This window comes from Ailuropoda melanoleuca, chromosome 12, assembly GCF_002007445.2.
Source record: "Ailuropoda melanoleuca isolate Jingjing chromosome 12, ASM200744v2, whole genome shotgun sequence".
Classification (NCBI taxonomy): Eukaryota; Metazoa; Chordata; class Mammalia; order Carnivora; family Ursidae; genus Ailuropoda; species Ailuropoda melanoleuca.
In genome coordinates this window covers 39,944,056-39,965,307 of record NC_048229.1, presented here as the reverse complement: position 1 = coordinate 39,965,307, position 21,252 = coordinate 39,944,056, and the positions used below count along the sequence as shown (strand labels likewise).

Below are 21,252 nucleotides of genomic sequence, written 5' to 3'. Positions count from 1 at the left end.
TTCAGGGTGATTGTTTTTTTCTGTTTTGTTTTATGTTATTAAACTGACCGCCTTCTCTATACCAGACAATAGCGTGAGTGATGATACAAAATAACCTCAAGCCCCTGGGTGTGCTAAAATTTATCTGTATATTCCCCTTTATTATCCGTACAGTTGAAAAAAACTTCTCTTACATAATTTTTGAACCACATGAAAATAGCATAATAAAAACTCCTGTGTACCCATTGCCTAGCTTGAACAGTTACCAACAAATGACCAATCAGTTTCATCTCTAATTATTCCCCTCCCCGTCTAGGTGATTTTAAAGCCAATCTGGGGATCATACGTTATCCAAAAATAAGTAAGTATATGTATTTTCTTAGAGTTGCAGGGTTTTTTTACACATAATTATACTACCATTATTATGTCTTAGGAAATTAATGATAAATTTCTAATATCATCTAATAAGCAGGGTTTTTTTAAGTATCTTTTTTTTTTAAGATTTATTTGACAGAGCACAAGTAGATGGAGCAGCAGGCAGAAGGAGAAGAAGAAGCAGGCTCCTCAGAGAGCCCAACATGGGGCTCCATCCCAGGACCCTGGGATCATGACCTGAGCCAAAGGCAGACGCTTACCCGAGTGAACCACCCAGGCGCCCCTAATAAGCAGTTTTCTGCACAGTGTGTAATTTCTCCCTCTGTTCTGGGCCTCCTCTTCTCGTGGTGACGATTGGAAGTCATTTAAGTAGGCCAAATTAAGAACCTTCATTCTTGCTGCCCGAAGAGAAATCGCCACACTATGGTAGTCCAGAATATCATCCACCAGACTGCCCGGCATAGCTAGCTAGAGCACCAGGTTACGGCTGGATTGGTGTTTCCTCAAGACCCTCAAACGGTTAAGAGACAGACTTATCCAGAGCACACTGGGGTGAGCAGAGAGATGGTTCTTGTACTGAATGAACATGGCCCTAGGGAGGGATCTTGTGAAACATCTGCCTACGAGGACAAGGGGCTCTAAGCAGAGGACCTCATGCATGCCCAGGGGCTCTGAGGAACTGTAGAAGCTTATGTCGTGTGTTGGATAGAAGAAAGAACTTCAACGTGGTGAAAATTTCAAATACACCACAGAGTCCAGTGAAAAGATGTGTGGGACTCATTCTGATCCCAGATGCCCAATTCTGCCCAGAGGCTGCCATCATCAGCACTTCCCCATACATTCTCCCGCAGAGACTGCCCGGATATCTACAAGTATTTACAAATATGTACTTTCTATGTATTTGATTTGGTAAAGATTTGATAGGACTCTGTTTCCTGTCTGATCTACCACTTCTTGTTTGCTCCCACATTTCCTGCCATGCTGGCCTTTCAGGGCAACAGGAACTATGTGAGCAAATGAAGCGTCAACATACACCAGGCTGGCTCCAACCTTAAGAGCTTTGCATTTGCTATTCAGCCTGCTTGGAATGCCTTTCCACCAGACACCCATGTGGCTGTCTCTGTAGGTCTTCCTCAAGTACAACTGAGACCTTCCCTGATCACTCTACCTATCATCTCAGCTCCCATACACACATTTGCAGCCCTTCACTCTTATCATTTCTTAAGCACTTAACCACTAATATTCCCTGTATTTTACTTAATTTGTCCTTGATCATTGCCCCAACACACACCAGAAGGTAATTTCTATGAGGGCAGGGATTTTTAAAAATAACACATGCCCTCTTTCAACATTTTATTAACGGAAAATTGCAAGCACACAGAAAAAGTGGACAATGAATACAACTGCTGTTAACACCCACCACCTCGGTTTAACAATTGTTTTTTTTGTTTTTGTTTTAAGATTCTATTTGTTTATTTGACAGAGAGAGAGACACCCAATGAGAGAAGGAACACAAGCAGGGGGAGTGGGAGAGGAAGAAGCAGGCTCCCAGCAGAGCAGGGAGCCCGATGCAGGGCTCGATCCCAGGGCCCTGGGATCACGCCCTGAGCCGAAGGCAGACGTTTAACAACTGAGCCAGCCAGGCGCCCCTCGGTTTAACAATTGTTAATATTGTGTCATATTTACTTTGCGTGTGCATGGTTTTTTTTTTTTTTTTTACTAAACCATTTAAAAGTACAGCTGGCCCTGGAGCAAGGCAAGGGTTAGGGGCACCAGCCATCCACATATTTTTAAAAATCTGCATGTAACTTGGCTCCCCACAAACTTAACTGCTAGTAGCTTACTGCTGAGTAGAAGCCTTACTGAGAACACAAACAGTTGATGAACACTTGATTATTTTCTATGTTATATGTATTATATACTATTCTTATAATAAGGTAGAGAAAAGAAAACGTTATTAAGAAAATCATGAGAGGGGCGCCTGGGTGGTGCAGTTGTTAAGTGTCTGCCTTCAGCTCAGGGCGTGATCCCAGCGTTCTGGGATCGAGCCCCACATCAGGCTTCTCTGCTAGGAGCCTGCTTCTCCCTCTCCCACTCCCCCTGCTTGTGTTCCCTCTCTCGCTGGCTGGCTGTCTCTGTCAAATAAATAAATAAAATCTTAAAAAAAAATCATAAGAGAAAATACATTTACAGTATACTGCACGTGTGTGTACTGGAAAACATCTGTGGGTAAGTGGACCTGTGCAGTTCAAACGTGGCTTGTTCGAGAGTCACCTGTAGTCTCCAAACATCTTGACATTACACTCCTACATACGGAAGTCCGTATCTCTGAAAAATGACATATCCCTTCATACCACTACTACTTCTAAGAAAAACTAACATTAATTTCCTAATCTCTGATATTCAGAATTCCCAAATTGTACCCAAAAAATCTTCTGTACTGTTGGCCACGTTTTGTACCAGGATCCAATCAAGGTTCAAGTTTTGCTTTGGTTTTTATTTAATTTTAATTTATTTATTTTTTAAAGATTTTATTTATTTATTTGACAGAGAGACAGCGAGAGAGGGAACACAAGCAGGGGGAGTGGGAGAGGAAGAAGCAGGCTCCCAGGGTAGCAGGGAGCCCGATGGGGGGGCTTGATTCCAGGACCCTGGGATCACACCCGGAGCTGAAGGCAGATGTTTAACGACTGAGCCACCCAGGTGCCCCCACGTCAGTTTTAGGTTGCTAGTTTTTTTTTTTAATTCTACAGTAGTCCTACTCCACCCCACCTGTTTTTATAAGATGGGATTTTTTAAGAGGCCAGGCCAGTTGTCCTGTGGAGTGTCCCCTATTCCGGATTTGCCTGATTGCTTTCTCATGGTGTCAGTTAGCTGCTTCTGCCATCCTCTGTAGTTCTGGGGTTTTTTTAAAGATTTTGTTTATTTATTTGAGAGAGTGAGAACAAGCACACAAGCAGGGGGAGCAGCAGGCAGGCAGAGGAAGAAGCAGGCTCCCCACCGAGCAAGGAGCCCAATGCGGAACTTGATCCCAGGATCCTGGGATCATGACCTGAGCCGAAGGCAGATGCTTAACCAACTGAGCCACGCAGATGCCCCAAGATTTTTCTTTTTTTTTTTTTTAAAGAATTTATTTATTTATTTGACAGAGAGAGACAGCCAGCGAGAGAGAGGGAACACAAGCAGGGGGGAGTGGGAGAGGAAGAAGCAGGCTTCCAGTGGAGGAGCCCGATGTGGGGCTCAATCCCATAACGCTGGGATCACGCCCTGAGCCGAAGGCAGACGCTTAACGACTGAGCCACCCAGGCGCCCCTCTTTTTTTCTTAATGTAGGCATTTATCTCTATAAACTTCCCTCTTAGATGTTTCTGCTGCCTCCCATAAGTTTTGGTATGTTGTGTTTCCATTTTCTTTTGTCTAATTTTTTTTAAATTTTTCTTGTGACTTCTTTGATCCATTGGTTGTTCAGGAACATGTTTAATATCCACATATTTGTGATTTTCCAGGGGTTTTTTGGTAATTTTCCAGGGTTTTTTTGGTAATCAATTTCTACTTTTATACCATCGTGATCAGAAAAGATGCTTGTTATGATTTCAGTCTTAAATTTTCTGAGGCTTGTTTTGTGGCCTAACAAAGAATCTGTCCTGGAGAATGTTCTGTGTGCACCTGAGAAGAATGTGTATTCTGCTGCTATTGGATGGTATGTTCTGTACATGTCTTCTAGTTCCATTTGGTCTAAAGTATATAGTTCATGTCCAGTGCTTCCTTATTGATTTTCTATCGGGACAGTCCATCCATTGTTGAAGGTGGGGTACTGAAGTCCCCTACTATTATTGTATTGTCTATTTCTCCTTTCAGATCTGTTAGTACATGCTTAATATATTTAGGTGCTGCAATATTGGGTGCATGTATATTTACAATTTTTATGTTCTATTGGTGAATTGACCCCTTTATCGTTATATAACGACCTTCTTCATCTCATTAGTTTTTTACTTAAAGGCTATTTTGTCTAATGTAAATATAGCTTATCCCCCTTTCTCCCTCTCTCCCTTCTCAGGGACTCTACTGATGCGTAGTTTATCTTTATGGTATCCCATCATTCACTCAGGTTTTTTTCATTCTTTTTCATTCTTTATTCCACTTGATCCAGTCTGTTGTTGATGCTCTGTGTTGCATTTTTTCATTTCATTCTTTGTATTCTTCAGCTCCAGAATTTCTTTTTGGTACTTTTTAATGACCTCTCTGCTAAATTTCTGGTTCTGTTTGTGTATATTTTTCCCTGATTTATTGAATTGTCCTTCTGTATTTTCTTGTAGCTCACTGAAGCAACTATTTTGTTTATTTGAGAGAGAGAGCGAATGAGCGAGGCAGGGAGGAGCAGAGGGAGAGGGAGAAGCAGACTCCCCACTGAGCAGGGAGCCCAACATGCGGCTCAATCCCAGGACCCTGAGATCATGACCTGAGCCCCTAAAGGCAGACGCTTAACCAACTGAGCCACCCAGGAGCCCTTGAATTCTTTATCAAGCAAATCACAGCTATCCTTTCTTTGGGGTCAGTTACTGGAAAATTATTGTGTGCCTTCGGTAGTATTCTGTTCCCTTGATTTTTCACATTCCTTGAAGTCTGCATTGTGTTCTCATTTGTAGAAGCAGTCACCTTACCCAGTCTTACTGACTGGCTTCAGGCGAGAAATACCTTCCATCAGCTTTGTTAGGGATTCTGAGGCTTTCTCAGACCTTTTCTGTGGATACACCTGCTCCACACTTCTTGTTCCCTTGCGGGGGGAGATGCTTTTTAAGATGATATGCCTCCTCTTGATCTTGCAAAGCCAGACCAAGCGCTGACTGCCTCCCATTTGCTTTCCCTGGGGTTGTGCTGCTTGTTCGAGTTTGCGTGCCTTCTTCCAGGCCCACTGAGTCAGCTGACTTTCTGCGCATGCTTACTAGCCACCTTCAGAAACTCACTCTCACAGCCCTCAGAGGTATCCACAGGGAGCCAGCCACAAAATGGGCCTGGGTGTGTGGGTGAGGTGTGCAGGGCACTGGGATGCCCATGGATCAGTTGAGGGGATCCACAGGCAAGGCAATGGGCACTCTCCCCGATGTCCGCAATGCAATTAGGATCCAAGTGCCTTTGGTGCTTTCTGAGACCCTAGCTGCCATTCTTCCAGCTGCTTCCTGACTCCTAGTTGTGTAGAATTTCTCTTCAATGCGTTCGGTCTTGGGGGTTTTGCACCAGTGGTGTGAGGAAACTTCTCTGCTGGACTCCCAGATTCCCACAGAGGTGCTCTTGTCATGGGTTGTTTTCCAAATCAATGTTCGTTGGGGAAAAGAGGATAGAAGAACTATTTTACCATTGGATACATCACTTTCAACCTTTTCAAAGGTGCAAAAACTATGCGGGAAAAATATATTTCTTCCTCAGCTCATCCAGCCATGAGAAGGGACTGCCATTACTGGTTTCTTACGTCTTCTGAAGATAGTTTATACATTTGCAAGGAGACCTTCCCTCCTACCTGCCTCTCCACCATCATAGCCTGCTATTCCTGATCTTCTGAGCCTTGCTTTTCTCCATTAGTAATAGTACTTAAAGATCGTGCCTTGTCAATCTGATACTCTGAAGCTTTCCAGATTGTACAATTAATACATGAATATATTCTTCTGATTAAAAACCAAAAAAAGGAGGGGCGCCTGGGTGGCACAGCGGTTAAGCATCTGCCTTCGGCTCAGGGCGTGATCCCGGTGTTATGGGATCGAGCCCCACATCAGGCTCCTCCGCTATGAGCCTGCTTCTTCCTCTCCCACTCCCCCTGCTTGTGTTCCCTCTCTCGCTGGCTGTCTCTGTCTCTGTCAAATAAATAAATAAAATCTTTAAAAAAAAAACAAAAACAAAAAAAGGAAAATAATCCAGCAAAGGCAATATATACACAGAGAAGCAGTACGGTGTAGTGGTTAAAGGGACAGGCACTGCAGCCAGACTGCCTGAGTTCAAATTCAGACTCTACCTCCAGCTGTGAGACTCTGAGCAAGTCGCTTGACCTCTCTGTGTCTCAGTTTTCTCATCTATAAAATGAAGTTAATGACACCTTCATGGGACCGTTGTACAGATTGAATGAGATGCTGCATGTTAGGTGCATAGACTAGTAGACCTGTGGGGTACTCAGAACAGTGCCTGGTGTGTTGGAAATGCTCTCTAAATATTAGCTGCTATCAGCACATTGGTGTCCTTTCTAGAGTGTGGACATAATGAGGAAGTATTCCATCTAAATATCTTTTTTTATTATTGTGATAGGAACACCTAACAGGAGATCTACTCTCTTAACAGACTTTTAGCCCATCATACAGTATTGTTCACTACAGACACATGTTGTACGGCAGATCTCTAGAACTTCTGCGTCCTGCATAACTGAAACTTTGTACTCCCCATTTCCTCTTCCCCCCAGCACTGGCAGCCACCATTCTGCTCTCGGCTCTAATGGGTTTGACTGTTGTAGATACCCCATAAATGTGGAATTGTGACCTATTTATCCTTCTGAGACTGGCTTATTTTCACTTAGCATCAAGTCTTCAAGTTTTCTCCATGTTGTCACATATCACAGGATCTCCTTTTCTAAGGCTGAATTATATTCCATTGTATGTATATACTGTGTTCCTTCTGTCAGGAATGTTCTTTCCTGACTTTTACCAGCTGGCCTCAGTCTCCTTTATCCAACACCCCTTCCTTCAGGAAGCCTTCCTCTACACTCCAGGCTGGGTCAGATGCCTCCTTGGGGCTCACACATGTCCCTTTGTTTTCCCCACTGTGGCCCTGAACTCTGGCCTGCACTTCCTCTCTCAGTGCCCAGGTCCCTTCGGCATCTCCCTGACCATGCTGGGCTGTCTTTCTCTGCTGAATGTCTGTCTTGCCATTCTCCTGTGAGCCTGTGGGGGCAGGAACTGAGCTGTCCTGATCACCACTGTTTTTCCAGCATGGCCCCACGCAGGGCTGGGCCTGAGAAACTCATCATGTGCACTGTGGCCTTGAGGCCTAGTTTCAGCCGGATCACGTTTTTGGTGCTCAATGAATTTGAGAAAAAACGAAAAAGCCCTTTTGACTACTCCACTTTAGCACCTTCCTCCTTGCTTCACCACCTCACAACGCATCCTAGTGTCCCCATGCCTTCTGTCTGTCCTCTCTCCTCCTCATCCCACACTTCACGCTGGCCCCACCCAGCTCTAAAGTCGCCCTTTCTGGGGTGCCTGGGTGGTGCAGTCGTTAAGCGTCTGCCTTCGGCTCAGGGCGTGATCCTGGAGTTCTGGGATCAAGCCCCACGTCAGGCTCCTCCTCTGGGAGCCTGCTTCTTCCTCTCCCACTCCCCCGCTTGTGTTCCCTCTCTCGCTGGCTGTGTCTATCTCTGTCAAATAAATAAATAAAATCTTTAAAATAAAATAAAAAATAAATTCGCCCTTTCTTGGAAGCTCTCCCATGCCCACCCATGCCTTTCAGGCCCTCCACTCCTCAGCTGAGCCAAGGAGCACCTGAGATTTAAATTTGCTCATTACCTTAGTGCCCAAACTTGGGGCTTCAGACTGTCGCTAGGTCTGCGTACTCTGTGCTGCCATGGTTCCCCAGTGTCTTTTCCAAGAAGAATTTGGAAAGGCAACTTAACCTATGCAGTATTCTTGCAACAAACAGATGAGCTAGAGCCGCATAGGTGATGCATAAATTTCAAAAGCATAATGTTGAGGTGAAAAAAGTAAATTGCATGAGGATATATAAGATACACTTTATATAGAATTTACCTGAAAATCGAGCTGTTCTATATATTGATGAATATATGCGTATTATATTAAAAATATGAAAGCGTGCATGAGAGTGGAACCCAAAAGGCTGACACACATTTGAAAAGATGCTCAAAATCATTAGTAGTAAGTGTGAATTGAAGTAATGGTAGGTATCACTTTGCACAGAATTACTTTGACTAGTCTAGAAGCTGGATAATGCCCAGTGCGAGTGGTAACGGAAGCGTACAGGAACCCTTATGAACACTTGGTCATGGGACAAGGATTGTGGAATGCAACCTGGCATATTCATGACCCAGCAATTCTGCCTGGAAAGAGACCTATAAGTGCCTGAGGGCCGTGTGTGCGAGATACTCTCACAACAGCACTATTTATAGTAGTAGTGGTGAGGGAAGGGGTCGGAAGGAGCCTGAGTGTCCTCACTGGGGAGGAGACAGTAAACTGTGGAGGGGGCATACCCAGGGTACTCCGAGCAGCCATGAGAAGCTGCAGACTCAGGGTGTCCAGATTAGCATGGGTGGATCCTAAAATCTGTGCCAAGCAAGAAAAGAATAAACACAATCATGGGTATGTAAATCATCAAATACGCATGTGGGGTGCCTGGGTGGCGCAGTCGGTTAACCGGTTAACTGTTCCACTCTTGGTTTCCTCTCAGGTCCTGATCTCAGGGTCGTGAGATCAAGCCCCACGTCTGTTTGAGATTCTCTCCCTCTCCGCCTCCCCAAGAATAAATAAATAAATCTTTTTTTAAAATAGTTTATTAAAGTATGTTAAACAAACAAACAAAAAAAGGTAAACTTATTTTTATCAGCATGGAAAGATGTCTGAGACACTGTGGGTTAAAAAAGCAAGGTAAGGAATGGCATGTTAATTTTTTAAAAATTTATGAAACCGTTTCCAAGTAAGGCATACAGTTGACTGATAATTACTTAGAAATAATAATTTTTAGGGGCGCCTGGGTGGCACAGTGGTTGAGCGTCTCCCTTCGGCTCAGGGCGTGATCCCAGCGTTATGGGATCGAGCCCCACATCAGGCTCCTCTGCTATGAGCCTGCTTCTTCCTCTCCCACTCCCCCTGCTTGTGTTCCCTCTCTCGCTGGCTGTCTCTATCTCTGTCAAATAAATAAAATCTTTAAAAAAAAAAAAAGAAATAATAATTTTTAAAAATCTCCAAATCTCCAAAGTTCTGGATTCATTGATTTTATTGTTCTTATTATTTTCACTTAATTTATATTTGTTATTACAATATCGATGCACACCATCACAGAAAAATTGGAAAGTGTAAGAACAGAAAAATAAGAACATAAATAGCACCTGCAATATTGTCTTTTTTAATAATTCTAAATTCATTGGTGAATAATTCTAAATTCATTGGTGAATCTTAATAACAAAAAAGAATACACGCACAGAAAACAATGGTCTCCATTTTACAAGAGCACACCCAACTAAAAAGATACATGCGGACATATTAGTGTTTGCCAGTAGAGGGCACCGAAAGCGACTGAGAGATGGGGATATAAGGGAATAAATTAAATTTAAAACAAGAGGTATCTTGTGGGGAATAATGAGCTGAGGGTATGGAATTAACTCAACCCATGACATCTGGGATCTGAAAAAGAAGACAGTGCAAGGGTTGTGGACGGTGATGAGCCCCAAATGTAGTAATGAAGTTGTCTAGGGGGTGAGATGAGGTGGCTCCAAATGCCATCTGCAATATATGCCACTTAAAAAAAAAAAAAACAATCTGGGGCGCCTGGGTGGCTCAGATGGTTAAGCGTCTGCCTTCGGCTCAGGTCATGGTCCTGGGGTCCTGGGATCAAGCCCCGTGTCGGGCTCCCTGCTCAGCAGGGAGTCTGCTTCTCCCTCTGCCTTTCCCCTGGCTTGTGCTCTCTCTTGCTTTCTCTCTCTCTCTCTCTCTCTCTCTCTCCCTTAAATAAATAAATAAAATCTTAAACAAATCTTCAGTGAATATAGAAGAATACATAGATTCGACAAAGCTGCTTGGGAGGGTGTTGGTGTTTGTTACAGGTATTCTCTACATTGTCTTGTATGCTTGAAATATTTTATATCAAAAATTTTAGAAGACTTTCCTGTCATCACTGACCACGGGAAACAAAACGTCTTGCCTTAAAAATAAACACGATGAAAATATATTATTCAATTCTCGTCAGACACCGGGGCCTGTTGAGACCTGCTCTAAGCAAGGTGAGAGACGTGTTCAGGACACAGCATCAGACTGCTGAGCCTTTCTCGATGGCACCATCGAGATTAGAGGGTTAGAACTAGATCATTTTCCCATTAGAAATCAGTTATGTGGGTTCATACCATTTCCTTTCAAGTCCATAGACAGCCCAAAATCAGCTTTTGTGCACCCTTTAGAAAACACCCCTTTGACACATCGAGTATGTTTCTTTGAAAAGGTTTTACCCTCTTTAGAACACATTGCAATTGAGAATATATACATTACACAGAAAAGTATAATTATGGTGACTGTACAGCTGGACAAATTTTCACAATCTGAGCACCCCACGTAAGCAGTGTCCAAACCAAGAAAGAGGAATCCCCTCCCTGTCCCTTCTAGTCACAATGCCCCCAAGGGCAACCACTTCCCTCACTCTTACCCCCTAGATTGGTGTTGCCTGTTTTCGAACTTCATATCTAGAATCCTACATTTACAGTCTTTCGAGTGTGGCTTTTTTCATTTAGTGTAATGCTTTTGAAATTCATCCCTGTAGTTGCAAGCACCAATAGCTCATTGCCTTTTAGTGCTGAATAGTATCCCTTGTATGCATGGACCATAATAAACTTACCCATCCTACTGATAAGGAGCATTGGGGTGGTTTCCAGCTCGGGACTAAGATGAATACATTCAGAGCATTTGGTAGACAAAAATGGGGGGATTCCCAGGGACAAATGACTGGATCATAGGATAGTCATAGGATAGGCAAAAGTCCTCTTTAGGAGATCTTGGCATTTTGATTTTTAATTGTTTTTAGAGAGAGAGAGAGAGTGCACACGCAAGTGGGTGAGGGGCTCGTTCCCACGACCCCAAGATCATGACCTGAGCCAAAATCAAGAGTTGGACGTCTAACTGACTGAGCCACCCAGGCGCCCCAGCATTGCGATTTTTTAAAGGAAGTAATTAGCACTTCAAAATGTATCGTTTGAAGACTGGCTTATATGGTGAGAAGAAGGAATCGTGAAAATTCAATTTTGCCATCACACTAAAACAGGGTGCCTGGGTGGCTCAGTCAGTTAAGCATCTTCCTTCAGCTTAGGTCATGATCTCAGGGTCCTGGGTTTGAGTCTTACATCGGGCTCTCTGCCCAGCAGGGAGTCTGCTTCTCCCTCTCCCTCAGTGCTCTCCCTCTCTCTCTCTTTGTTTCTCTCAAATAAGTAAAATCTATAAAAAATTTTTCAAAAAGAAGGCTTTGACATCACACTGGAACAAAATGGATCCCTTTTATGACTGGCGACAGTAATGCCCCATTGATGATAACTTTTGCTTTTACCAGACATTTTACACTTGATCTTAGCCAAAAGGCTTAGACATAACTTCCAACTACTAACAGTTACAACTATTTGAAAATAAAATATTTCATATTGTTAGCATGGCCCTATTATTACCAAGTTATTTTAGCTAAAGCTCATAAAATGTACTTGACAGGTCATGTACACTATTATTTACATTTTCTTATTAGTCCTTAATATAAATGTAAATCAACAGAGAAAAACTATTTTAAATGTAAAGTGAATTGACTAAAAACCAAATTACTCATTTTAATTTTAATGAGAACACATCTCATGTGTTTTATTAACAAGCCAGTGTCTTAACACTGGAATTTTAAGTTCCATTTGTTTGCCCATTTCATACGCACTGAGGGAGCTACAGTTCAGAGAGAAAACACAGTCAGTGCCTTGGTTCTTGAAAAGTTCTAGGGGCGGACTTGGTGCCCCAGGCCATTTTCACCTGAGGAACCAGCCTTGTGACACTAGGGGGCATGATCGGAAGAAAAATGGACCTCTCGGGAGCATTGCTGGTGCAGCCTGGCCACTTGCCACACACCAGGCCAGAGGACATCCTTTGCAGACATCCTTGTGCTCAGTTCCCACTGCTACTGAGGCGAGTCGTCTGATGATACCCATTCTGCTGATGGGCAAACGCACATACAAGTTACACAGCCCAGAGGAGGCTGAACTGGGATTTCGACCTCAGTCTCTTTGATTCTGCAGCCTGAAGACATTTCCACCTATGGCTCCTCACTGTGACCCTGCTTTGTCTGTATGCGTGGGTGGGGGGTACTTTTCTCCCAGCAAGCCTGTTCCGTGTGCCCTCTCTCTCTTTTTCTTGCACACCCTCTGCATCCCCCCCTTATACACTCATCTGGAACTCCCCTCACCCACCCATCTCAAGCCATTGTCTCCCCTCAGCCTATGGCCCATATAATCAACCTTCTGAGCTGCCCTCCCTCCTGCCCCTTCATCTCCTCCCCACCTCCTTGTCTTGGTCCAGCTCTGTCCTAGCCTGCTGGGGTCCCTGTCTGGGCCTCCCCTGGCCTCTCAGCCTCAGAGAGGTGGAGCACCAGAACAGGAGGCCGTTCTGGGATTCAGGATTCACATGTGGATCCGACTTGGATCTCTGCCCTGCTCCCAGGAAGGCCCATGTCCTAAGGAGAGACCTCAAGTGGTGGATTCACCCTCCCAACCCCAGCCCCTCCACCACCACAGCACCCTGGGAGCCAGAGGCCTTGGACACATCGCCCTGCTCATGCAGCCAGACATGAGCACAATCTTGAATTTCAGGTCTATAAATCACTTGGGTTGGGGGGGAGGTGCTCACAAAACTGTTCTTCCATGCTGGTTGGCCTGCTGACCTCTTGTCCCCTCCTCCAGACACCCTTCCCCCTTCCTGGAGACTGGCCCAGTGAGAGGCCTGGGCATATATGGGGAGCCACTGTGGGAGGAGCTGGCCACAGAGGCTTCGGAGAGAGAAGGTGAGGAGGGGGCTCTGGGGTCTGGATGAGCAGGGGAAACTGGGAAGCTCTGAGGTGCAGGGAGGCCAGCATTGAGCTCTGGCCAGGGACTGCCCTGTCTAAGCCTTGGTCCCCTCTTCTTTAAGATGGCCCACCATCAGGGATATGGGAGGATTCATTCAGGACCAGTCTGGGCTCAGCAGAGAGCCAGGACCATCCCCTAGTGGCTGGGGTGTGGAGGGAGGGTGGTGGGTCCGGCTGGGGCTGCCCCCACTTCCCGGCCCCTACCTCACCTCATTTGGGCTCATGTGTGCCAGACAGGACTATGGCTTCCGCAGCAACAGAGGCGGAGAAGGGGTCTCCGGCTGTGGTGGGCCTGCTGGTGGTGGGCAACATCATTATTCTGGTGAGACCTCCCCCAGTGCTGGGAGCCCAGTGGGTGGGTGGGGAGGAGGGGACAGCCCAGGCCTGGGGGGGGGAAACTGAGGGCCCAGGACCCCCCTCCACTCCCCAACTCCAGCCGCCACGGCCAATGCTGCAGGCTGTCGAGTCAGAGCAGCCTGGATTCGAATCCCAGCTCCGCTGCTCCCCAGCTTTGTAAGCATGAGCCAACCACTCTACTCTGCGCTCCTTCCCTGTCTATACAGATTATGTCCTCTAGTGAGGGTTGTTGTGTGGCTTAATCCACGTGTAGCCCTCAGCTCAGAAAAAGTGCTTGACAAATGCTATCCTCCTCTCCTTAATGTGATTATAGACATAAAGTGTCAGCTTGGGGCCCAGGAGGCCCATAGAGATGAACACTAACCATAGCGATGCCTTTTCATTTAGTAGTTAATTTTCAAAAATGTGATACCTGTACATGGCTCTGGAGGCAGACAGCCTGGGTTCAAACCCCACTGCTGCCTCTCCCTACTGTGGGACCCGGGGCCAGCAACGGAAACTCTCTGGGCCATAGTTTCCTCATCTGTAGCTAGAGAGAAAATAGGAATGCCCAGAGGATGAGGCTTGGATTCTTGTGCCCAGACCAGACTCTGGCCGTGTGGTTACTGCCTGGATCGGCCAAGGCAACAACAGAGCCCGGCAGCCGCTAACAAGGATCATCACACACAAAGCTGTTACTAGAACTAACGCGGGGCGCACACACACTGCGTGCTCGCTGAGTGTTAGCTTGACTGGGGTCAAAGGTATCCACTGAGAAGCCTTCCCCTCTCCTCGAGCCCCATCTCTCATCCCTATAGGTACCTAGATTTTTAGTTTCTCCAACATTTCTTTAAGCACATACAAAGAGGAACGTATATACCTATTTTCTTCCCTTTCCAAAATCTAGCTCATTCCACATCCTGTTCAGTGCTTCCCCGTTTCTCCTGCTCACACAGCCTGTAAGCTACTCCACGGGAGTCCGCAGAGAGCCCCCTCCCCCAGCCCTTCCCACCACTGCCGAGCACGGCCTCGCGTGGCATGCTGGTGCCTTTGACAAGGAGGTGCAGGGAATAACCTTGTGGGCTTACGATTTTCCCGCACGGGCAGGATTGACTTCTGCAAGCAGAATCGCTGGATCAAAGGATTGATGCATTTATAGTTGCTCTGGCCTGGCCAGATAACCCCGCTCGGGAATACCAACACTATTGGAGGGAGGCTGGGGTGACCGAGCGTCGCCTCTGTTGCAGTCATGCACTCTGGGCTTCGCATATGGCATCTCCTCGTATCCTTGAAGCAACGGGCAGCTGGGGTGTGGGTGGAGGCCAGGGATCTAGCCGGGCAGCCCCTCCCTTCTGGCCTCTGCCCAGCCCCACCCCCGCTCATGGAAGGCTACGTCCTAGCCAGGCTTATGTGCCCCCTTACCGAGGGTGGTGGAGGCTCAGAAGGGGAACTTGTTCAGGGACAGTCCCGCGGCCCCGGCTGTCGTGCCCTGTCTAACCAGCTGCCCTGTCCAGCTGTCAGGGCTGGCCCTGTTTGCTGAGACGGTGTGGGTGACAGCCGACCAGTACCGCGTGTACCCACTGATGGGCGTCTCGGGCAAGGACGACGTCTTCGCTGGCGCCTGGATCGCCATCTTCTGCGGCTTCTCCTTCTTCGTGGTGGCCAGCTTTGGGGTGGGCGCAGCGCTCTGCCGCCGCCGGTCCATGATCCTCACGGTGAGGCCCCAGGGGGAGGGCATGGGGCCGGGCGGGCAGGGAGACCGTCACCACAGAGTCACGTAACCACCGCCACCGCAGCCGCAAGTGTGTGTCCACCATGTGCCACGCTCGGGCCTCGTGGCAATCATTTGATTTAATCTTCCCATAACCCACTAACGCGGGCTCAGCTGTTACCCTAAACCTACAGAGAAAACTGGGGCACAGAGAGGAAGGGAAGGGAGCTCTGCCCAGGAGGACAGCTCTTGAGTAGCAGGACTAAGATGCGAACCTCAGCTAGTTGGTCCCCTGAGTTCTGTGCACATGAGCTCTGTCAAAACAACAACAATAATAATAGCACAGCTGCCATTTCAGGAGTGCTCATTACATTCTAAATGCTTTCCATTGATTGGTGCATTTACTCCTCACAACCCACCAGGAGATATGGTCATCATGGTGAGTCCATTTGACAGAGTTGAAACTGAGGCTCAGAGAAGTGAAGACACTTATCTGAGGTTGCACAGCAAGTGGGTGACAGAGCCAGGATTTAAACCTGAGCAGCTCAGCTTGAGCCTTGCTCTTCATTTCTGCCAGTAATAGCCACCACCACAAGAACCCACACTTCCCAAGGACCTCTCGTGTGCCTGGCACAAGGCTAAATGGTTTAGAAAATGAGCTCTCTCAGTGTCAACACCCAGCAGCCCTCAGGAGTTAGCGCTTCTCTACCCATTTACCAGACAGGAAAACTGGGGCTCAAAGAGGCCAACAGCCCAGGTGATAGGGAAGGCAGGCATTCTAATTCTGCCCCCGCCCCCGACACAGAGCCAACATTGTGCTTCCTCTACAGTTGAGGGCCTCTTAGATTCCCAGGAGCAGCTGCTTATTCAATCAACAGATATTGATGGAGGAAGAACCGTGGGCCAAGTCCTGTGCTAGGCACTGGGGCTATCTAGAGAGAAAACAGAAAAGCCCTTGCCCTTGGGGGAGGATGTCCCAATGGGGGCGAGAGTAGACAGTGAGGAGGGAAGGGAAATCTGGAGCTGGGGAAGGGGGAGGGGAGGCCTGCAGCCAGAGAAACCGAAGGCCTGGGGAGGTGAGGAAGTGAGCCCTGTGTCTGCAGGAAGAGTTCCCAGGGTAGGGAACAGCAAGAGGGGGCCAGGAGTCCAGTGTGGTCGGAGCCAAGAGGGGGTGGGGGTGAAGGAGAGGCAATGAGGGTGCAGGAAGGGTGGTTCCGTGGGCAGTGGGCATGGAGAACGTGGGCGAGAAAGGGAAAGTGGGCCCATCAGGTGAGTCTTGCCAGTCTTGGTAAGGACTTTGGCTTTCTTGTGAGTAAGATGGAGCCTTAGAAAGGCTCTCTTCCCTCTCTTCTTCTTTCTTTTCTGCATGTAATTCTCTGACATAACAATTTAACCAAAGCCCTAAAAGCTCAGCCAACTAGTTAAAAAAAAAAAAGTTTGTGTCTGTGTCTGCCTCCCCTATTAGTTTGTCATTAACTAAGATATGAATTTAAAAAAATTACTATGGGAAATTTCAAACATAGAGTGGAGTGCATGGCATGAACCCTGCATACCCATCACCTGGTTTCAGCAATATCGACCACAGCCTGGCCCACTTGGTCCCCTCGGCTCCACCCTCTGCCTGCCCACATGCTTCCTTCTGGGGCATTTTGAAGTGCATTCCAGACACCAAGTCATTTACCTGTAAATACTTGAGTGCACATTTCTCTGAGTGATAAGGACGTTGTTGAGAGCAGTCGGGCGCATTATGCCACATCATCTCTTGGCACAAGTGTTGGCATATCCACATTCCACCCCCTGTTGCTTTAAGGGAGAGGGTGACGGGTGAGGAAAGAGCTTTTTTTCTTTTTATGCACAACAACCGTGCCACCGGTACACCCTACAAAATTCACCCGAGTTCCTTCATGTCCATCTTGCGATACCTAGTCTGTGTTCAAATGTCTCTGGTTGTCTGAAGAATGTCTTTTATTTCCCTATAGTAGACATTTATTTTCCTGCGTCTAGACCAATAGTTAATTTCAGGCGATACTTTACATATTTTTGTTTATTTCATTTTTTTCCTAACACTTTATTATAAAAAAATTTCAAACATACAGAAAAGATGAAAGACTTGAATAGGGAACACCTGTACGGCCGCCACATAGATGCTACCATTCACATTGTCCTACACTTCTTTTTAAAATCCCTCAAGGGGGTGTGGCTTCGCAGGCTTTGCCCTGACGGGTGGTCCCTCCGTCTCTCCCTCCGTCTCTCCGCAGTACCTGGTGCTTATGCTCATGGTCTACATCTTTGAGTGCGCCTCCTGCATCACGTCCTACACTCACCGTGACTATGTGAGCTGGGCAGAGGCCAGGGGAGGGGCATGACTTGAGGCAAGAGTGGCAAGGGTCTGGGCCTGGGTCTGGGGGTGGAGTGGAGGCTGACCTCCCTCCCCACCTAGCCCCACTGGACCCTGTCCTTCCTGGACCTCTGCAGATGGCGTCCCACCCATCCCTGATTACCAAGCAGATGCTGACCTTCTACAACGCAGACACGGACCAGGGCCGGGAACTGACTCGCCTCTGGGACCGTGTCATGATTGAGGTAGACAAGGCGGGGAGGCGGGGATGAGGGCATGAGGGGGTAGGGAGGGCTGGAGGACCTGGGGCTCTGACCACAGAGGTGGATGGGGCCTCCCATTATGCCCACTGGTAGATGATACCCACTCCTGTGGTTCTTCTGGGGGGGCGGGGCTGGTCGTGGCCACTTTCCAGATGAGTAGACAGGCCCAGAAAAGGGAACATCACTTGCCTAGTGTCACATGGTTGGTAAGCTGGGATCAAAATCTGATAGCTTGGATCCTGAGCCCATGATCTTGACCATTACAGATACCTTCTTAATAATGAGGATAATCAGAATAACGAACATTTAATGAGCACTAACTTTTGTTTAGTACTGTTCAAAGCACTTTTAAAGCTGATTTAATCCTCACAACCGCCCCATAAGGGAGATCAGCTTTTTAGCCATGAAGAAACCAAGGTAAGAGGTTGAGTGGCTTACATAAGGTCACACAGCTGATAGGTCACAGAATCAGAAGGATTCAAACCCAAGCCACCAGCTTCCAGAAGAAGCCACATTCTTTTTTTTTTTTTTTTTTTTTTTTAAGATTCACTTATTTATTTGAGTGAGAGAGAGAGAACATGCACCTGTGCAGGGGTGGGGAAGGGCAGAGTGGGAGGAAGACGGAGTCTCAAGCCGACTCCGTGCCAAGTGTGGAGCCCAACTCGGGGCCCGATCCCATGACCCTGCGATCACGACCCGTCACGCCCCGAGCCAAAACCAGGAGTCAGACACCCAACTGCCTGCACCACCCAGGAGCCCCAGAAGCCACATTCTTAATTAAAGCCAACATGATATGGCACAAGAGAAGAATATTGAGGACCCAAGGGAAAGTGAAGTCCCAATTTGGTTCAGGTCATACCGTTAGCCAAGACTGGAACTCAGATGTAAAGAGCCTATGTTTTCGTCATTCAGGGCCACTAATTAAATACCCACAGGGGCCAGAAGAAGCCAGAAATCCTTTTTTTGGTGTCATTAACCTCAGATTTTGTTGCCAGCTAATTCAAAAGAATTTTAAAATGAGTCACAGGTGTGGGTTTGACTCAAACCCCCCATCAGCCTCTCGGTGCAGGGACAAATATCTTCTGCTCTTTGTTCACACGCACACACTGCCCGCCCCCCCACTTCAAGGCCTGGGACATGCGGAAGTCGGAGCCCGCTGCAGCCAACCTTGGCCTTCCTCACTCCGTGACCTCAGGCGAGTGGCTGTCCTCTCGGAGCCAGAGCCCGCCTAACCTTTGCCTTTCTCTCCAGCAAGAGTGCTGTGGCACATCCGGTCCCATGGACTGGGTGAACTTCACCTCAGCCTTCCGGGCAGCCACCCCGGAGGTGGTGTTCCCCTGGCCCCCGCTGTGCTGTCGGCGGACTGGCAACTTCATCCCCCTCCATGAGGAAGGCTGCCGCCTGGGCCACACAGACTACCTGTTCACCAAGGTGTGTCCCCGCCCTGCCGCTCCCCTGTCTGTGCGTCTGTCTGGCCCCCTCTGGTCCTTCTATCTCTTCCTCCCTCCCACTTTCTTCTCCTCCTCCCCTCTCTGGCTTCTTTCTTTCTCTCCCTTCTCTCTGGCTCTCTCACCTCTCTCCCCATGTGTCCCTCCTCCCTCTGCAAGTCAGTGGGAGGCACAGGGTCTGTCTGGTCTTGAGCTGGCACCTGCCACTTTTCTCAGGTTGTCTGGGAGTAAGAGCAACAGGAACCATATCAATAACACAAGAGCCATAGTAACAACGTCGGCTGAGCCTTTACGTTGTGCCCGGCATTCTTCTAAGTGCTTTAAGTCTTTATCTTATTGAATTCCCACCACGGCCCATGAGGCACAAGATTATAACGATCCCATTTTAAGGGGGATGAAACTGAGTTCATTAGCTAGTGAGGGATGGAGCTGGGACAGGGTTTCAGGCAGTCAGGCCCCAACCAGCTGCTTTAACCCAGAGCAAGGTGAGTGCAGAGGCAGAGAGAGAAACCAGAGGTTAGAGTAGGAGAGGAACCAGTTCCAACAGTCCCTCTGGCTGCTTTCGGCTGCCTGGGGCCCTTCAGCTACACGTCTCAGATCAGGTGTCACAGAGAGGGGAGCCTGCGCCAGCCACCGCTGCTCTCAAAGACAGACAGCTGTTTCTGAAGGCCGATTCTGCACAGAGCGCGCACATGCGTCATTTCATGGACTCCCTACGACTACTTTCAGACGCCCCTGCTGTCAAGATTTTCACTTCACAGATGGGCAAACCGAGGTTAGAGAGCCAGAATCATTCCCAGGCCCCGACAGCTAACAAATGGCAGAGCTGGCCTCCAACTCAGTCCTGCCTGACTCCAGGACGCACACCCTGAACCTTTGTTCTTGGCTGCTTCCAAGTCGAGGCAGGGGTCTACCTGAAGGTGACTCTGTTGTGAGGCGCGGAACCCACCTGGCCTCCTTCCTAAATGGGGACGTATCAAAACCGCACTGATCCTAAAGGCAGATTTCAAACGCTTGGAACTTGTGGGCAGCATGGAAAGCCAGCTCTGCACAAAATTGCCCTCAGACTGCCCCAGCCACCGCCAGAGTAATACCTACTTGTGTGGGACCTGGGTTCACACCCCTGGCTCCCCAAAACCATTCTGGGAGGTAGACACTGCCACGATCCCCATTGCACGGCTGAGAAAACCAAGGCTTGAGGGAGGAAGGGAACTTCCGAAGGCCACGCAGTGACAAACCCCCATGTTTTCCCTCCTGCCCAGGGCTGCTTCGAGCACATCAGCCATGCCATCGACAGCTACACATGGGGTATCTCGTGGTTTGGGTTTGCCATCTTGATGTGGACGGTGAGAGGCGGGAAGCCTATGGGCGAGGGGGGATGTGGGTGTGGGGCTGGAGCGCCCCTCACCTGACCACTTCCTCATCCAGCTCCCTGTGATGCTGACAGCCATGTATTTCTACACCACGTTGTGAGGAGCAAGAAGGGAAGGCCATGTGCACGCCTCGGCCTCATCCCCCTCCTGTTCCTGTTTCCTCCGGCTGAGGGCTGGATGGCTGCCTCACCTCTCCCCTTCCCACCTCCCTCGACCTTCCCCCTTCCTCTCTTCCAAAGACCTTTTACCACCTTTCTGAGCCCTGCTGGGACTTGGGGTGCCCTGAAACCCTCGGACATGTGTACAGGGACCCTTACCCCTTGACCTCATTTCATTCTGCTGATTCCTGGCCCATCTTTCAGCATCAACCCTTCCCGGATCCCACTGCCCTCATCACCAAAGCCTCTGTTGTAGCTCCCCGAGCTCCTCGAGGCTTCATGGCAAGTGTTTCCATTTTTGCTAAATAGTTTGTGATTGTTTATTCTCTAGTAGACAGGGATTGCCATGAGGGGAGGGACAAGCTCTGTCATGATCACTTTATTGTCCCCAGCATCCCCCAGCAGAGAGGAGCATTGATATTCAATAAATACTGG

At 48.0% G+C, this 21,252-nt stretch overlaps 1 protein-coding gene across 1 annotated transcript; it reads left to right on the top strand.

The window, feature by feature from the left end:
- The first annotated feature begins 76 nt into the window (after positions 1-76).
- Positions 77-20,903, top strand: UPK1A (uroplakin 1A). The gene is made up of 10 exons (XM_034638405.1): positions 77-340; positions 10,215-10,338; positions 13,027-13,127; positions 13,428-13,512; positions 15,041-15,241; positions 17,496-17,570; positions 17,713-17,820; positions 19,090-19,269; positions 20,549-20,632; positions 20,715-20,903. The coding sequence occupies exons 2-10, from the start codon at positions 10,276-10,278 to the stop codon at positions 20,757-20,759; spliced, it is 942 nt and encodes a 313-aa protein (XP_034494296.1). The 5' UTR covers positions 77-340; positions 10,215-10,275; the 3' UTR covers positions 20,760-20,903.
- The last annotated feature ends 349 nt before the right edge of the window (positions 20,904-21,252 follow it).